The sequence below is a fragment of the Myodes glareolus genome, chromosome X (genome assembly GCF_982192425.1).
Source record: "Myodes glareolus chromosome X, mMyoGla1.1, whole genome shotgun sequence".
In the NCBI taxonomy this organism is placed as follows: Eukaryota; Metazoa; Chordata; class Mammalia; order Rodentia; family Cricetidae; genus Myodes; species Myodes glareolus.
The window spans coordinates 136,860,954-136,882,089 of NC_142053.1; the positions used below are offsets into that span (position 1 = coordinate 136,860,954).

A 21,136-nucleotide genomic window follows, 5' to 3' on the forward strand; every position below is an offset into this window, starting at 1 on the left:
TAAATATAGACTTTAGGGAAACTTTTAAGATTTGTTTTTTTTTCATGTGCATGAGTAATTTGCCTGCATGTATGTTTTTACACCGTGTACAGACCTGGTGCCCTTCAGAGGCCAGAAGAAGGTAATGAATCCCCTGTAAATGGAGTTATAGAGTCACCATGTGGGTGCTGGGTATTGAACCTAATTCATCTGTAAGAGCAGTCATTGCTTAACAGCTGAGCTACTTACCTGTCTAGTCCCTAGAGAGATATTTTTAAGATTTGGGATTTTTTCCTTCTCCTAATCAGCCAAGAAATATTGAAAGTCAGAGGAATATTTTGACTTTCGTTGTTAAATCTTTATAAACTTTTAAAAAATTGATTATCAGGAGGTAGTGGTGCACACCTTTAATTCCAGTACTTGGGATGCAGAGGCAGGTGATCTCTTGAGTTCCAGTACAGCCGGTGCGGTTACAGAAAACTTTTCTCAACTATCTCCCCCACCCCCCGCAAAGAGCATGCACATTCTAGGCTATAGAATCATTTAAAATTTTTTTCTATGTAAGACTGGTTTGATGTTGCCAGTTCTGGGGTTTGTAGTGCCGCCTCCTGACCTCCACCCAAAAGTAGTGCACATGCGTGCTCTTCTGGTCTCTGGCACCAGACATGCACATGGTGTAGTATATAAAGGCAAAACTCATACACGTAAAATAAATACTGAGAGTTTAATGACCTAGGATTAGTCATTAAAATAAATTAAAAGATAGGAAAATATTGAACTTACTGAAATATGACAGTGTCTAGTCTTAGAGAACTTAAAATTTCAATTGTTACAATTAGCTTATTGCATTTGTTCCCTTGGTTTCTTGAGATAGGGTTTCTCAGTGTATCCCTGGCTACCCTGGAACTCAAGCTGTAGGTCAGGTTGGCCTTGAACTCAGCAATCGCACCTGCCTCTGCTGCCCCGAGTACTGGGATTAAAGGTGAGCCACCACCATTGCCTAAAAAACAGAATCTGTATTTGACATTTCCCCCTTTTAAATACAGCTGTAGGTATTCTTTTTGCCTAGGGCATTAGTAGAGAAATTGTATTTTCTTCTCCCTCATTTAATTTCAAAACACGGCCTTTTAGAGGGTGGCAAGGTGTAAAAGGTTGTCTTGGGTATTTAGCTTTCTGATATATTTAATTTTTTTTTTCCAAGATGGGGTTTCTCTGTAGCTTTGGAGCCTGTCCTGGAACTAGCTCTTGTAGATCATGCTGGCCTCAAAACTCACAGAGGTCCGCCTGCCTCTGCCTCCCAGTGCTGGAATTAAAGGCGTGCACCAACACTGCCTGGCTGATATATTTAATTGTTTTGTAACCTTTCAGTTCATTTTGAGTTTTTTTTAATGGCAAATTTTATTTTTTATTAATAAGGTTAATAAGATGGGAATTGAATAAATTTATGTAAATTAGCTAAAGTATCCAGAAGTTCTAATTAGTAATAACACATACCATGTTATGATTCGGTTTTCTTTTCTTTCCTTTTTAAAAAATTTTTTTCTCCTTTTGTTCCTCCTGCAGTGCGAACAGTGTATCAAACCTAAGCCTTTGCTCTTGGTAGCCAAGTGTTCAACTCCTGTGACATGGGCTAGTTTTTAATTGACAGTTCATGTTTAGGCTTCAAGATTATTCTATTTATATGAAAATTTTAAATGCTTATAACTGTAATAAGAAATTGACTCAGTGACACATGCCATTGATCCCAGCACCCAGGAGTCAGAGGCAGGCAGATCTCTGAGTTCAAGACTTGCCTGGGCTTCAGAGTAAGTTCCAGGACAGCCGGGGCTGTAGAGAGAAACCCTGTCTTGGGGTGAGGGGATTTACTCAGAATATTTTATACTAGATTATTAAATAGCTTTTTCTTCATCTATTACTTGAGTCTTTTAACCTCATAAGTTATTTTAATATAGCTGTTTTTAGGTACTTAGAAAAGCCACATTCTTCAGTGTGTGATTGCTGAGACAAGCATGGTTTTAATTCCCCAGTATCAAAACTGATACAATATGTTCCTGTAATGTAATTCATGCTTGCTTGTTTACTCTTTGTCACAAGTGGATTACTGTGAATGTTTTGAAGTCTTTTCATGAATGATTTGACATTAATTGGTTTAATATATCAGTCAAAATAGTACTTTTTCTTAGAAGCCAAAAGATTAAACTTTGTTACTTTTATTGCAGGGTTGGCTAGTGGATCTCCTCAACAAATTTGGCACATTAAATGGATTCCAGATATTGCACGATCGTTTTATTAATGGATCAGCATTAAACGTTCAGATAATTGCAGCCCTTATTAAGTAAGTTAGATTTTGAAATGAAATGTTCAGTGTTCTTACTAGTTTCTGGTTTTATTTTGGCTCAGTTAAGAAATGGAGTAATTGGGGCTGGAGAGATGTCGCAATGGTTTAAGTGACTGTTCTTTCAGATGACCTGATACTAATAATGTGGTTCACAATTGTCTGTGACATCATCTCCAGGTGATCTGATATCTCTGACCTCTTGAGGGTACTTTCATTCAAATGCACATATTCAATCAAAATGAAAATACACACACGTGTGCACACAAATAAAAACTTTAAAGACAAATATTCAAGATTTTTATTACTTGTTTGAAGGCGTAAGTCACAGACAATCCCACACCAGTTTGGAATTATGATTAATATAATGGTTATTTATTCAAAGGGGAAAAAACTTACAGATTACCGTCCCAGACAACAGCCCCTCCGCGCGAACAGGAAAGGAGTCCAGGGGCCGGAAATGGAGCCGGAAGACAAAGAGAGAGTGGAGGACAGCCGCTGCTTTTTTTAAAGGGAGAGACCACGCCCCAATGGGCTGGTAACTCAGCGGCGATTGGCTGAAGGAGCTGAAGGAACTCCCACAGCACTTGTTAATTGGATGTTTTTAAAAATAATACATGTACTATGAGAATCTACTAAAATTTGATTTTAAGAAATTGAGTATTTACAGGAGTTTTCTATTTTATTTCAGACCATTTGGACAGTGCTATGAATTTGTCACTCTTCACACAGTGAAAAAATACTTCCTTCCAATAATAGAAATGGTTCCACAGTTTTTAGAAAACTTAACTGATGAAGAACTGAAGAAAGAAGCAAAGAATGAAGCCAAAAATGATGCTCTTTCAATGATTATTAAATCTTTGAAGAATTTAGCCTCCCGGGTTCCTGGACAAGAAGAAACTGTAAAGAACTTAGAAATATTTAGGTTAAAAATGATACTTAGGTAAGTTCCTTATCTTTGGAAATAATCATGTACGTGAATTTTTAGAATCAAATCAAAACTGAATTTCTCCTACAGGTTATTGCAGATTTCTTCTTTCAATGGAAAGATGAATGCACTGAATGAAGTTAACAAGGTAATTTCTAGTGTGTCATACTATACCCATCGGCATGGCAATCCTGAGGAAGAAGAGTGGCTCACAGCAGAGAGGATGGCTGTGAGTTCTTTCACTTTTTCTTTTTCTTTTTTTTTTTAGTATATAAATACATAAATCTAGAATGACTGCTACTTAAATTAGTAATGTTAACATTCAAATTAAAGTTGGAAATTGAATGTTTTGATTAATTTATAAGATTATTAATCTCAAACTTTCTAAAATAGCGTAATTATTTTGGTGGTTTAGCTTGTGTTGGATAAATTTTTTGTTAAATATTTTATTGCAAGTTTTGCAGTAAACTGGGAAATTGGTTAAAAGAGAATGCAAGATATAATATTTGAACATAATTGAAGCAAGGGGGCCTGTTCATATGACCAATTCCAGTTAATGATTTGAAAACATGAAATACACAGGTGGATATGGTGGTGTACAATTGAATCTCAGCACTGGGGAGGCAGAGGTAGGAAGATTTGCTACAAGCTTAAGGCTAGTTAGGGCTACATTTTGAGACTGTTTTTTATATATATACACATATATACACACACACACACACACACACACATATACACACGAGAATAATATCTATGAGAATAAAACTACATAAATTACTGTTTTATCTCAATTTTGAGAATTTGGTTTTACAGTGCTTGACATGTTTTTATTAAATATTTAGAAAACTATTTCCCATATATATTTCATATATTGCAGCTTTAATTAATAAATTGCCATTTAAATTAGAAAACCCATGTCCCTTGGGTACTTGTAGACAGTCATGAGACACCTGTAGGAAATCAAAAACTTTAGCTCCCTGGCGCTCTTCTGTTAATAGGGGAAGCAATTAAAATAATTTTAAAAACTATTGAAAGGTTAGAGAGATAATTCAGTGAAGCCTTGAGTTCAGTCGTCAACCAAAAAATATGGATATTTAGATATTTAGACCTTGTCCCTGGGTGAAGAGACCAGGTGATAGATGTCTAATTTTGTGTATGCTAAGTGCCTGTCTGCATTGGGAATGTTGTTGGTCCTTGAGCTGTGTGACTGACTCATTCTAGAACATACAGAAAATGGCATTAAATGCCTAAAATTTTTCTAGTAGTTTGACAGTTCTCTCTCTCTCTCTCTCTCACACACACACACACACACACACACACACACACACACACACACACACATATTCGAGGAGGAAAAAGACTCCCTTTTACAGGTTGGGAATTTTTGAAACTTGTCCTTTAGTAGTAAAAATCTCATATTTATGGGACATTTTGGGGCCCAACTACCTTTATTCTCAAGTTGAATACTGTAGAGTCATAACTGTGTGAAATATCTTTTTTTTATAATCTTGAGTCTTTATTGCTTTTGAAGTTTGATAAATGGCAGTCTAGCTGCAGCCTAGCTTATGCACAGTATTATGGATGGGAACAAATGAAGCATGTAGACTTGATTCAGATTCCAGTGCCAGTATCTGTAAACCTGTTTATTAAGCTAAGACAGTGTATCTCTCACTTGGAATGTTTGATAGATGCAACAGGTAATGGAAATGCAACAATAGGGTCTGGTACATTGCAGTCAATTAATAAATAAAAGTCTTTTTAAAAGTATCTTTTGATCTAAGATTAAAATCATTCTGGGGCAGAATTAGAATTAGTGTAAGGAACCTAAAAATATCAAAGTTGGCCTTATACTCATTCTACCTAAACCTTAAGTGTTTTATTGCATTTAAATGATATTTTTGTGAGTTAAATGCTGTCATTTATAATCTTTTTAATGATTTGAGTATAATTTAATGGAAGATACTCTGATAAATTACTGTCAGGTATGGTAGCTCACAACTTCAGTCCCAGCAGTTGGGATGGAGGTAGAGGCAGGAGGATAACACATTTAAGACTCGCCTGTGCTGTATATCAGGATTCCATTTCAGGGTTAAAAACTATAGAATTTTTTTAAAGTAATATTCTGTGATGATAATGCATACTTTGCACTCTGTTTTGTAAATAAGCTGTAGGATTTTCCTACACATTGTTTGCATTATATGAATGGTACTTTCAAAAAGTTTTGTGTTTTAGTTTGTTTTGAAATCTGTTTTTTTAAATTACATTTAGGAATGGATACAACAGAACAATATTTTATCTATAGTTTTGCGAGATAGTCTTCATCAACCACAGTATGTAGAGAAGCTAGAAAAGATTCTTCGTTTTGTCATCAAAGAAAAAGCTCTGACCTTGCAAGATCTTGATAATATCTGGGCTGCACAGGTAAGGATTTTGAAAACTAAGTACTTACTGTAGAAACTTCCTAAAATTTTCAGTAATGCTTAAAATATGCAACAGTTCATATTTGGTAAAAGTTTAAGAGGCAAAATGTAAAATAATAGGGAAACTGAGTATGATTGTGTATATCTGCAATCTCAGCACATGGGAAGTAGAAAATAAGGAGAATCAGGAGTTGAAAACTAGCCTGGGCTACAAAGCAAGATTCTGACCCAAAAGACAAGGGGTAGAGAAACATAGCCCAGTCCAATGTGCGTTATTTATGGCATTAAAATCTTAGTATATTTAATAAACTGTAATTAAAAAGTTAAGTCAGGGGTGACACACACCTTTAATTCCAACATTCAGGAAGCAGAGGCAGGTGGATCTCTGAGTTCAAGGCCAGCCTGATTTACAGAGCAAGTTCCAGGACAGCCAGGGTTACACAGAGAAATCCTATGTGAAAAAACAAACAAGTTGATAGGAATTTCCAGAGTACATATTAACTATGTATATGTATGCAAAAATGGGATTGTGACGTTTTAGGTCTAAAGAATTTTAAGCATTTTATGCATTGATTAAATGGAAATTGTGATAAAGTCTTCCTGGTGGTCATCAGTAGTCCGTATATACGTTTCTGTTATTCACAGTCTAGTGTGCTATGATCTTTGTTTTTATTTTTCAATAGGCAGGGAAACATGAAGCCATTGTGAAGAATGTACATGATCTACTGGCCAAATTGGCATGGGATTTTTCTCCTGAACAACTTGATCATCTTTTTGATTGCTTTAAGGTAATTATTAACACAGCAAGATTGTTAATATTTTAATTTTAGATAGAATTGATTAAAACTACAGGCTGTTTTTAGTCAATAAATAATTAAAATCTCATAAGGACAGTCTCTGATTTGAAGGACTTTATCTGATGTAAATGATTTTGCCAGTGCTTTTTGTTTGTTTTTTTTTTTGCCCATGAGAACTTGATTTTCATTTTCATAATAGTGCTAATAGCCCTAATAAGGACTCTCATTCCTTTTCAAAACTAATGTTATCATTTGGATTTTCTTTCCCTCTCTGTATTTTGGAAATAGGTTGAAGTAAACTTTAGAAAAGTAGGAAAGAATGATTATAAGAAATGTAAGAGATGACAAGGAAAGGAATAGCAAATACCATGGCATTTTAGGGATATGTACTCAGGTAAAGCATAGCATAATAGAAATGTAATAGTTTACAATGTTGTGCCAAGATCATTAGAGTTATATTCGCATTGGTCCCATTATGTACTTTCAAGTTATGTAGTGTTAGCAATCTTCATCAGTTGCTGAGACTCAGTGAATGCTTAATTGGTAAGTGAACTTGTGGATTAATCATATAAGACATGACAGTGTTCACGAATGGGAGGGCTTATTAACAACTGGCATTAGATCACCAAGTGTTACTACTAAAAATAGTGATTCTGACTGGGAATATAAGTTGCTGTAACACTTTGGAAGGTTCAGTGCTGTTTCTGATGAGGTACAATATTCTGGAAATATTAGTATAGCTCAGCAGTAGAATGCTTTCAATGCTGTCAATCAACCCCAAACACCCCAGGATTTTTGGATATGTGCACTGAAGTATATGTTCAGAAATACTTGAACTGAAGTAGTTTATATTAGCTACAAATGGCAATGTATAGAGGATATATAAGGAATGTCCATTTAATGGAATACTGCATGGTATTGGGAATAAGCAAACTGTAATGATTTACCAACATGGATGAATCTCATTGGCAGAACATTGAAAAAGGACTAAAACCACCTAATAATCTCTACCTTGAATAAATTAGCGTAAATGTCAGAAGTAGTTCTAGAAGGCTCCTTGGGTTCTGTTTGCCTTGTGTGGTTTTTAATATAGGTAATGGTTATGTTTATGTCTACACTGAGTTCTCATATACATACATGCCTGTATGTATGCCTACATGCCAGAAGAGGGCGTCAGATTTCATAGATGGTTGTGAGCCATCATGCGGTTGTAGTTGATTTTAGGACCTCAGGAAGAGTAGCTAGCACTCTTAACCTCTGAGCCATCTCTCCAACCGTACACTGGGTACTCTTAATGAAACATGTTTACATCTTGTTGTATGTATATTTCACAGTAGGGGGAAAAATTACCCTCTACCCCAGACATATTATGTTATGTCAGTTACTAGGTACAAGGCCTAGAAGACCATTTTAGTTTTTTTGAGGCAAGATTTCTCTGTATCCTTGGCTGTCCTGTCCTGGAACTTAGTCTTTAGTCTGTAGACCAGACTGGCCTTGAACACAGATCTACCTGCCCCTGCCTCTGGAGTTCTGGTATTAAAAGCATGTCCCACCACCACAACCTGGCTCAGTAAACTCAGTCTTAAATCTGTGTCTTGAAAATGTCACTGCTTTGTAGGAAAAACAAAGTATAAAATTGATGTTTTTGTGGTTTTAGATATCATCTTAAACATTTCACACATACAAAGATAAACTTGCTGTATATACATTTTTCCATCTTTTGAACTATATTAAAGACAACTGAGGAAATAATGTAATCAGTTATTGTGAATGCCTATTAAGTCATTCATCCTTAATGTTGAAATGACTCCTGAAATGGTGGTGATACATAACCAGTGACATATTTATACGAAGGAAAGAAATAGAACAATTGTTATTACATCCTCTGGGACTTCTTCCTCCCAGAATAATCTTTAGATAATTCCTTAATGATTGATTGATTCCTTTTTGGATTAATAAATGCTTATCAGGAACTTGCTAAATAACAAGCACTTTTGTTTTGAATTGGGTATCTCACTGTTTATTCCTGGTTGGCTTGGAACTCAGTAGGTAAACTATGGTGTTCCCGAATTCAAATCTACTATTACACAAACCCTAAAAAAAGAAGAGAAAACCAAATATGAATTTTCATGTCATTTAAATGTCGTTCTAGGCCAGTTGGACAAATGCAAGTAAAAAACAACGTGAAAAGCTCCTTGAGCTGATTCGTCGTCTTGCAGAAGATGATAAAGATGGTGTGATGGCGCATAAAGTGTTGAACCTTCTGTGGAATCTAGCCCACAGTGATGATGTGCCTGTAGATATCATGGACCTGGCTCTCAGTGCTCACATCAAAATACTAGATTATAGTTGCTCCCAGGTAAGGGGGTGCTGCTTGGCTTGATTTTGTGACTTTTCTGCTCCTTCAGTGTTAGAAGGGCTTAAATACAGGATAATTTTAGGTTATTCTGGTATTACCTTTAAATCGTTCATGTAAGACTGACTGCCTTTTTTATTTATTTAATGCAAAATGTTACGTTTTCCAGAGTTTTCATTCATTCTTGTGTAGTGATTACAAATGGCTTACAAATAAACACTTGGGAAGATTTTCCAACTTTTCTGTATTTGCTTACAAGGTTAGAGTTTCCCTCACTGGGTCACCTAAGTGGTTTTGAAAGAATGTGTACAGGTTTGTTTTACAGTGCATTTAAAGTTTGTAATCCTGTTTAAATACACAAAAATAGGAAGGATTAACAAACTCCTACTTGGAAACCAAAAAAAGACAGAGAGAAATGCAATCGAGACAGAACCTACAAGAAACATGAAATCAATTGGTCAGACCATAGATGACTGACAACAAAAATAATATGGGCCCTCAAGGCTTTCTGTTTATGCTAGAGGTAGACGAATCCTAAAATAATCAGTGAAAATCTGTCTTTCTTAATGTCTCCATAATAACGTTTTATGAATCATATGAGTCTCTTTGGGAAAAACTACAAGCAATAGGTCATTTACTAATAATGTTGTTAAATGTATGGTAAAGGAATATTAGTTTCAAATAGATCCTAGACTATTAAAGCTGGGTTAGGGACTTTGGAGATGAAATGTTTTTTTATTTGCTCATAAAAGATGAATTAAAGTTTCCTGAATAGTAGATCATTTTATCAGGGTGTTACATGATTCTATGATGAGGTAAAATCTCTTAATTTAATACATTAAAACTCAAACCTGACAAGTTTTAAACAATACTGAATGTACGTAGTTAATTTGGTCTTTTACTTTTTAGAGTTTGGTAGTAAGTGTGAAGTTAAGACATACTTAGCATTTTTTAAAAAAAAATTAAACTCTTTACTTGCAATTATAGAAAGTTAAAGTATTATGTTTATTTTATAAGAAAAACTGATTTTCTAATTCCATGGATAGTTGAAATTTAGCTTAATTTCACTGTAATGTACATTTATCTATAAATACTCCAACTTAGAATTCTCCTGAGTATTGATATATATAAAACTTTGAAATTGTTTAAGGATCGGGACACACAAAAGATTCAGTGGATAGATCGCTTTATAGAAGAACTTCGCACAAATGACAAATGGGTCATTCCTGCACTGAAACAAATTAGAGAAATTTGTAGTTTGTTTGGTGAAGCACCTCAAAATTTGAGGTAAGACTTTTAAAACTAAACAATGTGAATATTTTTATGTTTTGTTAATAAATTATAGTTTGCAAAAGCAAATTTTTAAGAAAATTAGTGGGGGCTGGAGAGATTGCTCAGCGGTTAAGAACTCTGAATGCTCTTCCATAGGTCCTGAGTTCAATTCCCAACAACCACATGGTGACTCACAACCATCTATAGTGGAATCTGATGCCTTCTTTTCAAATAAAGGTGTACATGCAAATAGAGTGCCCATATACATAAATAAATCTTTTAAAAATTAATGGAGAGACAGGAAACTGAGAGAAGGCATCATTTGGAACAAAAGAAAAAGTCCTTGTCATTCCTACCTCCTTTGTTTCATTGATGAGGAAAGTGATCAGAATTGAGGTGATACTGCTGTTTCAGGCTGTCACATGATAGTTTTCAAAAAATGTTTCTTAGTAAATTTTTAAAGTTGATTTAGAAGATTGAATTACACAGAAATTTAAATGATAGTAGATGACATGATAAAGCCTTGAACTTTTTAATATCAGTCTTTACATATACTCTCTTAGGCCAGGCATGGTGGTGCCCAACCACTCAGGAAACAGAGGTAGATAGATTTCTGTGGTCAAGGCGAGGGTGGTTTCTACAGTTCCAGGCCAGCCAGGATGAAATAGTGAAACCTTATTTCAAATAAACAAAATTAGGAGCTAGAGAGACGGTACAGAGGTTAAGAGTACTGGATACTCAGAGAACTCAACTTCAGCTCAAGACCATCTGTAACTCCATTTCAGGGAATTCCATGCCCACTTCTTGCCTCAGTCGGGACTGCACATACGTGTTGCCCAGATAAAAATGTAGGCAAACACTCATACACATGTAATGAAAATAAATATTTTTAAAAGAAGAAACAAAGTAAGTTAGTGATTGAAATAAATGTACTATCTTAGATTCCAAAATATGCTTACTGAAATGAGTTGCCCTCTAACTTGTTTCTGGGAACAGAGGTAGAGTAGTTGGCAGAAAAATAAAGAAATGAGTATAGTGGTACCAATATTCATAAATTAGATGTGAACAAAACAATAGATACAAATTGGGGGAGGTAATGTTAGTCTGTTTTGAGTGTGTTTGGCCCAGTGTACATACACCACTTGATCTTTCTCAAATCTATTGCTTCCAGGTAAACATTGTATTCAGCTACTCTCCTAGAAATTAATGACTTTATCTATACTAGAATAGTAGTATTAGCTATAAAAATTGACTAGCTTCAGAGAATGTGACAAAACAAATTGGAAAGTAGTTATCTTTCTGATGACAAGAACAACTTAGCAACAAACCAAATGTTCCCAGTGTGTAGCTTTACATATCTAATACTTTTTTTTTTTTGGTGGGTGTAGGGAATGGGGACTGATGTTACATTGTTTGTGTGGTAGTTGAAATACAACCTTTAAGGGGTCAGTTTTCACCTTCCACAGTGAGAATAATGAAGATCAGACTCAGGTTTTCAAACTGGGTGTCAAGTAACTTCCTCCTTAGCCATCTCTCTATTCTCTAAAAAAATTTATAAAAACATTATTAACTAGCAATTACAATGCTATAGTTATACAAAGAAGTTTAGATTTTTGTAATTTTTAAATAACCGTGTCCTAACACAAATGCTTTGCTACTACCATATTATAAGAGTAGATATAGTCATTGAAACAGGCTCCTTGTGAAGTAAATAGAATCTGATGCTTGATTTTCAAGTAATCAATATATTTCTGTTTTTGATACATAAATTTCTTTTAAATTACTTAATATTGTCATTGAAGGAACTAAATGAGCAAAACAGGCTTTTGAATTTTTTAATTGGTAGCTAAGAATTTAGTTGTAAGAAACTCTTGATTGCAACAGAGTTTAATTGCCTAATTATATTGTTAAGTTCTTCTCGTTTCAGTCAAACTCAGCGAAGTCCCCATGTATTTTATCGTCATGACTTAATCAATCAACTTCAGCACAATCATGCCCTAGTTACCTTGGTAGCAGAAAACCTTGCAACTTACATGGAAAGCATGAGACTGTATGCCAGAGGTATGTATTTATTGTAAGATAACTGAATGATGGCAAGTAACAGTAATTGTTTTCCACTTATTATCTTAGGAATAGCACTTAATATTAAAAAACCTCAAGACAGTATGAATCCTTATTGTGATGTAAGATACACATTGACTCCCAGATCTTATATAATCTTAAACATCAGTCTAGGGTTGAAAGCTTTTTATTCAGTATTTGCCTTCCCTGGTTAAATATGGTTTCTTTTTCTTCTCTACTTGGAGCTCTGCCAGTCACTACTAAGAATCGTAGGACCTTTTGGATATGTATGCACCTGTTTTGTTTTATTAGTACACCACCATCACTTTTTAAGAAAACGTTTTCTGGGGGCTGGAGAGATGGCTCAGAGGTTAAGAGCATTGCCTGCTCTTCCAAAGGTCCTGAGTTCAATTCCCAGCAACCACATGGTGGCTCACAACCATCTGTAATGGGGTCTCGTGCCCTCTTCTGGCCTGCAGGCATACACACAGATAGAATATTGTATACGTAATAAATAAATAAATATTAAAAAAAAAAGAAAACGTTTTCTGTAAGCTTTTTTTTCCTGTAAGCCTTATGTCAACATTTCGCCTTCTAAACACAGCTGTGTCAGAATCTTTTCACTAGTGTGTTTCTTAGTACACATTCTCCTGTTTTATGCCAAATTTATAGTTCAACACTCCCCAAAAAAATCAAAACCGTGTTATAGGTTCTGATTTGTTCCCATGGCCTTAGAGAACTTTATATAGTATCTGTAGCATAAATTCTAATTGGTATTAATAGTAAAAACACAGAGTCAGATATAGAGGTTAATGCTGAAGATCAGAGAAGCAGAGCAGCCAGTCCCTAGAGAGTTCTTAACTTCTACCAATGCTTAGACCAAAAGGGTGATCCTGCGTTCAGACTGCATGCCTTCTCAAACTGCACTGAGCTCCTGTCTCTTCCCACCTTATATTCCCCTCTCTGCCCAGCCATATCACTCCTGTCTCCAGCTCCTTAGTACTGGTATTAAAGGCGTGTGATCACGCCTTTGTGTGAGCTGTGTTTCTCTTTGAGACTGGATCAATTTTTTGTATACCAGGGTGGCCTCTGTCTTACTAGTTCTGGGATTAAAGGTGTGTGCCACCACTACCTGACCTCTAGTAGCTTAGCTTTGCACTCTGATCATCAGACAAGCTTTATTTGTTAAACCACAAACAAAATATCACTACAAGTATCGGCCCTACAGGCTCAATTAGGCATGGTTCCTATATATACCATTCATTTGAAACTTTATAGGACCTACAGTGGTGTATATTAAAAATGAGGCTATTTGTAATACTATTTCAGTAGAATGAACTTAGCATTGAATGAGATTCATGGTGCTTATAAATCAACAAACTTTTTTTAACATAAAAAATTCAGAGCCGTGCAGTGATGGTGCATACCTTTAATCCCAGCACTCAGGAAGCAGAGACAGGTGGACTTCTGAGTTTGAGGCCAGCCTGGTCTACAAAAATAGTTCCAGGACAGGCACCAAAACTACACAGAGTAACCCTGTCTAAAATAAACCAAAACAAAAAAGCAGATAAACATAATAAGAAAGCAATTCTTAAGATAGCCCTACTGATTTTGTTAGCCCTGCTCTTAAATTTCTCCCTTTTGGGCCAGGTAAGTCCTTCTTGATAAGGTGTCAGGAAACAGTTAAAGAATCAGGCTACTGAGGACACCAAATGGTGATCTTTGATCATTTTAGTCTTAAGGTCCTTCTCATCACCACATTGAAAGCCATATAGGTATGCAGCCATATGGTCTAAACGTTCTATACCGAAAGAAAGCCGAAATCAATGAGAAATAAGGTTATAAGCACTATACACAGACATTCAAACATTGGGATTTAATTAATCAGAATTTTTATATGATCTCTTTGGTGATTCAAAGCTATTGTAATTATCAACACAGTCTTTGCCCCAGGTTAAGAGTCATACAGGTTGTGTGTGTGTTTTACTGCTGATTTTTATGTACTTGCATTTCATTGTCAGAGGTTGGGGAGTCTGCTCTTGGATACTTAAGTGGTACATGTGTAGTTTAGTTTCTATTCCATTTGAGTCAAATTCTCTGTGAATTATTGCCTCAGTTTCATAGTCACAAGAATGCTTGCATTCAAGTTTTTTTCTAATATTGTTTATTTCTGAGTGTGAATACTTGTCAGTTTGCATACATATTATACGAATCTGAAATAATGGCCCAAACATAGTATCTGTTACGACCTTGAATAAGTTATTTATACTAAAACAATATCTGGCACATAGTAAGGACTGGCTTTTTTCCCCTCTAAATTCATTGACATCACTCACCTTCTCGTACCATTTCTTCTTCTAACTCACAGCAGTGTTCTATTGAACACTAGTCTGTAGATATTTCAGTAGGGGCAAGTGGTAGTTTGGTTGGTTGGTTGGTTTGTTGTTTGGTTTTTTGAGACAGGGTTTCACTGTACCTTTGGAGAGGTAGTTTTTAAAACTACTAAAATCCTATTGAGCTCACATTAAGTTACTCCTGTGGTATTACCTGCCAATATTTCTGAATTTGCCACTGTGCAGTAAATTAGAGAATTTGCTTGTGCATAGTGAAGGTATCATGTGACTCTCATAGATAAGATGTTCAGCAGGCTAATGTCAGGCTTATATAGTTCACTGATAACTCTGAATTGCAGGTAACTGTTGTATCAGCATTAAGTATATGTAGGTGGGGTTTTTTGTTCTGCTAGCCTCTTCCCAAATAACCACATAGAGGCTTATTAATAATTATAAATACTTGGCTGATAGCTTAGGCTTGTTACTAACTAGCTCTTACAACTTAAATTAACCCATATTTCTTATCTGTGCTCTATCATGTGGTACCTTCTTCCCAGCATGTGTCTCCTGGCAACTCTTCTCTCCTCCCGCACACTCTTTTTTGTCCACAAGTCCCACCTAATCACTACCTATCCAACTGTTGGCCATTCAACCTTTAATAGACCAATGAGAGCAACAGATATTTACAGTATACAGAAACATTGTTCCACAGCAAGTATATGTTCTGTTCATGTTTCATCACCAAAAGCATCTTCAGCTTGGGAATGAGTGGGCATATCCTTAGTCAAATGATCAGCAGATTCTACCTTCTGCTTTTGGGTGTCCGTGTCTCCTCTCCCTCCTCACACAGGGTCTTGCTATGTAGCTTTAGCTGTCCGGGAATCTGCCTCCCTCTGTCTGCCTCCTGAGTGCTAGGACTGAAGGTGTGCACCACTCTGCCCAGCTCCACCTATGTTAGCATTCTTCGATAAAGGAAAGTAGACTTAATAAAAATTGTTACCAATATTTGTTTATGTTGTAACTACATACTAGTGCTGTTACATGCTGGTGCTTGCCAATCTTGAAATTTTTCTGTGCATACAGCCAAGTGTAAACCTGTCATTTATCACTGAAGTTTTAATAGGTAATTTAATTGGAAGTTTTAATTGGTATCCTAAATGGTAGGATAGTTAATGTGCTGACCTGAACACTTATGGAAATGTGATTTACATAATTTACCATCATTTTTCCATGCTTATCATCAACTGTGAAGTACTAAGTCTATATGGTTTCTTCCTGGCTTCAAAGAAAATTTAAAAAAATAGCCTTTTGTCAGCATTTCTACCTGCCTAGAGAAATAGAGATGTTTTCAGGCCTGGAACAAGGACATCTTGCTGGAAAAAGTATGAAAGTGACTAATAAATTGTGTTTATGTCCAAAAGATGAAGGATTTGGCTTTTCTTGGTCAAAGCAGAATCAAAATAATGAAAATAACTGTACCTATTGAGTAAATAAAATATGATTATACTCATATAAAGTAAAATACTAAACATTGGATAAAAAGAAAGTAAGGAATTGTAGGATTTAACTTCTAGAGTTGAATAAATAAAAGACTCAGTTGACCTTATCAAAATAAGCATTTACCTGGTTAAAAATATAAAAGTTAAAGTGCCTAGAAGTTGCTGTAAGGAGTTTTAACAAATAAGATCCAAATCTCAGAAATAAGCACTTGAGCCACAACTTGCTTGTCTCCTGTCAACTTCACCATGTGGAAACTGTTCTGGACTGGATTGACTAAGAAATAGTTCTCTCACCACATGGCTCCTAGTGTAGGAGTGCACTTAGCCTTTTGTACAGCAAGCTGCTGATCTTTTCCTTTGTTTATTCATTTTTTATTGATTTTTATTGAGCTCTACATTTTTCTCTGTTCCCCTCCCTATTTCTCCCCCCATTCAGTCCTACTCCCAAGGTCCCCATGCTTTCAGTTTATTCAGGAGATCTTGTCCTTTTCAACTTTCCATGTAGATTAGATCTATGTAAGTCTGTCTTAGTGTCCTCATTGTTGTCTAAGTTCTCTGGGATTATGGTTTGTAGGCTGGCTTTCTTTGCTTTATGTTTAAAAACCACCCATGGGTGAGTACATGTGATAATTGTCTTTCTGGGTCTGGGTTACCTCATTCAAAATAATGTTTTCTAGCTCCATCCATTTGCCTGCAAAATTCAAGATGTCATTATTTTTTTCTGCTGTGTAGTACTCCATTGTGTAAATGTACCACATTTTCCTTATCCATTTTTTGGTCGAGGGGCATTTAGATTGTTTCCAGGTTCTGGCTATGACAAACAAGCTGCTATGAACATAGTTGAGCACATGTCCTTGTGGCACGATTGAGCATCCTTTGGTTATATACCCAAAAGTGGTATTGCTGGGTCTTGAGAAAGGTTGTTTCCTAATTTTCTGAGAAATCACCACACTGACATCCAAAGGGGTTGTACCAGCTTGCATTCCCACCAGCAATGCAGAAGTGTTCCCTTTTCCCCACAACCTCTCCAGCATACGTTGTCATCAGTGGTTTTTATCTTGGCCATCATTACAGGTGTAAGATGGAATCTCAGAGTTGTTTTGATTTGCATTTCTGTGATGAGTAAGGATGTTGAACATTTCCTTAAGTGTCTTTCAGCCATTTTAGATTTCTCTGTTGAGAGTTCTCTGTTTAGGTCTGTACTCCATTTTTTTAAATTTTATTATGTGATCTTTTGGTGTCCAATTTTCTTGAGTACTTTGTATATTTTGGAGATCAGACCTCTGTCTGATGTGGGGTTCGTGAAGATCTTTTCCCATTCTGTAGGCTGTCGTTTTGTCTTGTTGACCGTGTCCTTTACTTTACAGAAGCTTTTCAGTCTCAGGAGGTCCCATTTATTAATTGTTTCTCTCAGTGTCTGTGCTACTGGGGTTATATTTAGGATGTGGTTCCCTGTCTGTGCCAATGCGTTAAAGTGTACTTCCCACTTTGTCTTCTATAAGGTTCAGTGTGGCTGGCTTTATGTTGAGGTCTTTGATCCATTTGGACTTGAGTTTTGTGCATGGTCATATCCAGTTATGCCAGCACCACTTGTTAAATATGCTTTCTTTTTTCCATTTGATATTTTTTGCTTCTTTATCAAAGACCAGGTGTTCGAAGATGTGTGGATTGATATCCTGGTCTGCTATTCGGTTCCATTGGTCTTCCTGTCTGTTCTTATGCCAGTACCAGGCTGTTTTCAGTACTGTAGCTCTGTAGTAGAGTTTGAAGTCAGGAATTGTTAAGCCTCTAGAAGTTCTCTTATTGTACAGGATTGTTTTGGCTATCCTGAGTTTTTTGCTTTTTCGTATGAAGTTGAATACCATTCTTTCAAGGTCTGTGAAGAATTTTGCTGGAATTTTGATGGACATTGCATTGAATCTGTAGATTGCTTTTGGTAAGATTGCCATTTTTACTATGTTAATTCTATCTGCCGAAGAGCATGAGAGATCTTTCCACTTTTTGGTATCTTCCTCAATTTCTTTCTTCAAAGATTTAAAGTTCTTGTCATACATGTCTTACACTTGTTTGGTTAGAGTTATTCAGAGATATTTTATGCTATTTGTGGCTATTGTGAAGGGTGATGTTTCTCTGATTTCTTCCCCAGCCCTTTTAACATCTGTTGTACAGGGCAGCTACTGATTTTTTTTTTTTTAGTTAATCTTGTGTCCTGCTACATTGCTGAAAGTGTTTATGAGTTGTAGAAGTTTCTTGATAGAATTTTTGGGGTCGCTTATGTAAACTATCATATTATCAGCAAATATTGAGTATTTGACAACTTTTCCGATTTGTATCCCCTTGATCTCCTTTTGGTGTCTTATTGCTCTAGCTAGGACCTCAAGAACTATATTGAATAGATATGGAGAGAGTGGACAACCTTGTCTTGTTCCTGATTTCAGTAGAATCGCTGGGAGTTTCTCTCCATTTAGTTTGATATTGGCTGTTGGCTTGCTGTATATTGCCTTAATTATGTTTAGGTGTGTTCCTTGTATCCCTGCTTTCTCCAAGACCTTTATCGTGAAGGGATGTTGTATTTTGTCAAACTTTTTCAGCATCTAATGAGATGATCATGTGGTTTTTATTTTGCAGTTTTTCTTATATGGTGGATTACATTGACAGATTTTCGTATGTTGAACCATCCCTGCATCTCTGGGATGAAGCCGACTTGATCATGGTGGATGATGGTTCTGATGTGTTCTTGGATTCGATTTGCCAGTATTTTATTTAGTGTTTTTGCATCAATGTTCATGAGTGAAATTGGTCTGTAATGTTCTTTGTTAGTAATGTCTTTCTGTGGTTTGGGTATCAGGGTAATTGTAGCCTCATAAAAAGAGTTTCACAATGTTCCTTTTGTTTCTGTTGTGTGGAATAATTTGAGAAGTATTGGTATTAGTTCTTCTTTGAAAATCTTGTAGAATTCTGAGCTGAAACCATCTGATCCTGGGCTTTTTTTGGTTGGGAGACTTTTGATGACTGTTTCTATTTCTTCACTACTGACCTTTATATCCTTAGTCTTTTGCTACAAAAGCCCTCTTATAGGCAGAGTGGCTCAAAGGACTCTTCATTACCCTGCCTATTTAGTGCCTATTTAAAGTGAAACATAACTCAAAATAGGGCCCTAATTACCCCCACCATAGCTACCTCCAGTACTCCATATCAGGGGACATTAGTGGCCCTATTTTCATCCCAACATCTAATGATTCTCCAAGGGATATCGTTCTTGGAGAAGTGGCTGCTGTTCTACCCGCGTCCTAGCTGGTATCGGACATTCTGTCCGAAGGGAAGAGTTCAACAGTTGATTATACCTGAAGAAACCAGAACATTTCATGGCAAGTGAATTGTCTACAAAAAGTGGAAATGGGTGAAAAACAACTATAAGGATGGTTGTAAGCGCCCTTTTACTGTTGTCATCAAGTGAAACAGTCCAGCAAACAGGCAAAATTAGCCCTTTTGTGATCCTAGTCTCACTAAGGGCTCAGAAATGGTGCATGAGTGCATTTCACACTGTACCACTGGATATGGAACAGACTGAAAGTTTTCCCAGATGAGCTATGGATGGCTAATAAGAACTTTAAAAGATAATCAGTATCATTGAAGAAATTGAATCAGAAACACGGTAAGAGTACATCACTCCTACTAGGCTCATAGGACAACACTTGGTATTGCTGTGACTGTTCAAAAAAATGGAGCTTCATTCTTTGTGGGCTCGTAAATTGGCACAGCCACTTTACTAATTATACTGGCAGTTCCACAGAATATTAAACAGAATTTACCATAGTATAGCCCATACTCAAGTAAAATGGAAACAAATGTAAAAACTTGAATGTGAATGTTCATAGCAAACTTTGTAATAGCCAAAATGTATAAATAATCCAAATGTCTTAGTTGATTACATACTTAATAAAAAGTGATATGTCCATACAGTATTATCCAAAATATTACTCAGAATATCAAAAGAGTAACATGCTACAACACATGAATCTTGAAAACATGCTAATTGGCGGGAATGCACCCAGAAAAGACTATATGAAAGGCCTTAGGGTTTGGTATGGGAAGAAAATGGAGATTCGTGTTGTATTTGAGGTGAAAAATGTAGTACAAGACTGATGATAATTACAAAACTCCTAAAAATCTAAAAATTTAAAGTTGGTAGGTTGCTTATGATGGAAGTATATTTTGTTTAAGTCTTTTTAACAGGAGGACTTGTTTTAGATGTATTTTTTTATTTTATATGCATGAGTGTTTTGCCTGCATGTATGTATGCAGCATATATATGTCTGGTGTCTAAAGAGGTCAGAAGAGTGCATCAGATCTTCCTGGATCTGGGGTTACAGTTTGAGCCACCATGTGCTATGCTGGGAATTGAACCCAACTTCTACAAGAGCAACAAGTGCTCTTACCCACTGAGCCAGTTTTCTAGCCCCAAGTTAATTTTTTATAATACATTCTGAAATGACTCCCAGAACTTGATATTTAAAATAAGAACTGATTTATGTTGGTTCCCAGCTGTGATTTATTAGCACTTCCCACCCATTTTCAGAGATAACTGAATTGATCATATATATTTCCTCCATGGAATACCTGCCATACAGACAACACAAGTCAGCAATGGATTGTCTTTATTTGCTAACAAATCAAGGAACTGTTAGGACTGAATATTTACAGTCAAAGTATCAACTTTCGTTTGGTATTTTGCTTTGAGACAAATTTCTCTGTTTATCCCTGCCTGGCCTGTAACTCAACTATGTGGACCAACCAAACTCATACTTTTAAAGATCTGCCTGCCGCCTCTGCCTCCTCAGTGCTGAGACTAGAGGTGTGTACCAGCATGCCAAGCTTATCTGTTTTTAATAGTCTGGTACTTCTCTGTATAAGGCCTCTCTTTCATATAGCACAAAGCTACTGTCACATTTCTTCACTTTCCTTGATTGTTTGGCTTTTGTTGAATTTTTTCAAAGCTCTATGTCCAAGGTGTTAGGAATTAAACACAGAATAGAGCTGGGCTTATGCTAAAGCTAGTGGGGGAAAGTAGCATCTTGACAATGGAGGAGCCTGATAAGAAACCATTTCAAATATGTAGTCAGCATGAGCATAGTGAGGATTGACATAAAGTGGCA

At 36.0% G+C, this 21,136-nt stretch overlaps 1 protein-coding gene across 5 annotated transcripts in view; it reads left to right on the forward strand.

Annotated features, from left to right (window-relative positions):
* Nucleotides 1–21,136, forward strand: part of Usp9x (ubiquitin specific peptidase 9 X-linked) — a 111,443-nt gene that overhangs the window by 34,720 nt on the left and 55,587 nt on the right. For 3 of the 5 annotated variants that reach the window (XM_048461346.3, XM_048461343.3, XM_048461348.3), the window contains exons 7-14: nucleotides 2,199–2,314; nucleotides 3,006–3,257; nucleotides 3,333–3,471; nucleotides 5,511–5,663; nucleotides 6,346–6,450; nucleotides 8,612–8,818; nucleotides 9,966–10,102; nucleotides 12,000–12,148. In XM_048461346.3, the coding sequence (XP_048317303.1) occupies nucleotides 2,199–2,314; nucleotides 3,006–3,257; nucleotides 3,333–3,471; nucleotides 5,511–5,663; nucleotides 6,346–6,450; nucleotides 8,612–8,818; nucleotides 9,966–10,102; nucleotides 12,000–12,148 (1,258 nt within the window). The remainder of the gene's footprint in view (nucleotides 1–2,198; nucleotides 2,315–3,005; nucleotides 3,258–3,332; nucleotides 3,472–5,510; nucleotides 5,664–6,345; nucleotides 6,451–8,611; nucleotides 8,819–9,965; nucleotides 10,103–11,999; nucleotides 12,149–21,136) is intronic. The other 2 variants (XM_048461347.3, XM_048461349.3) reach the window with 1 other exon arrangement.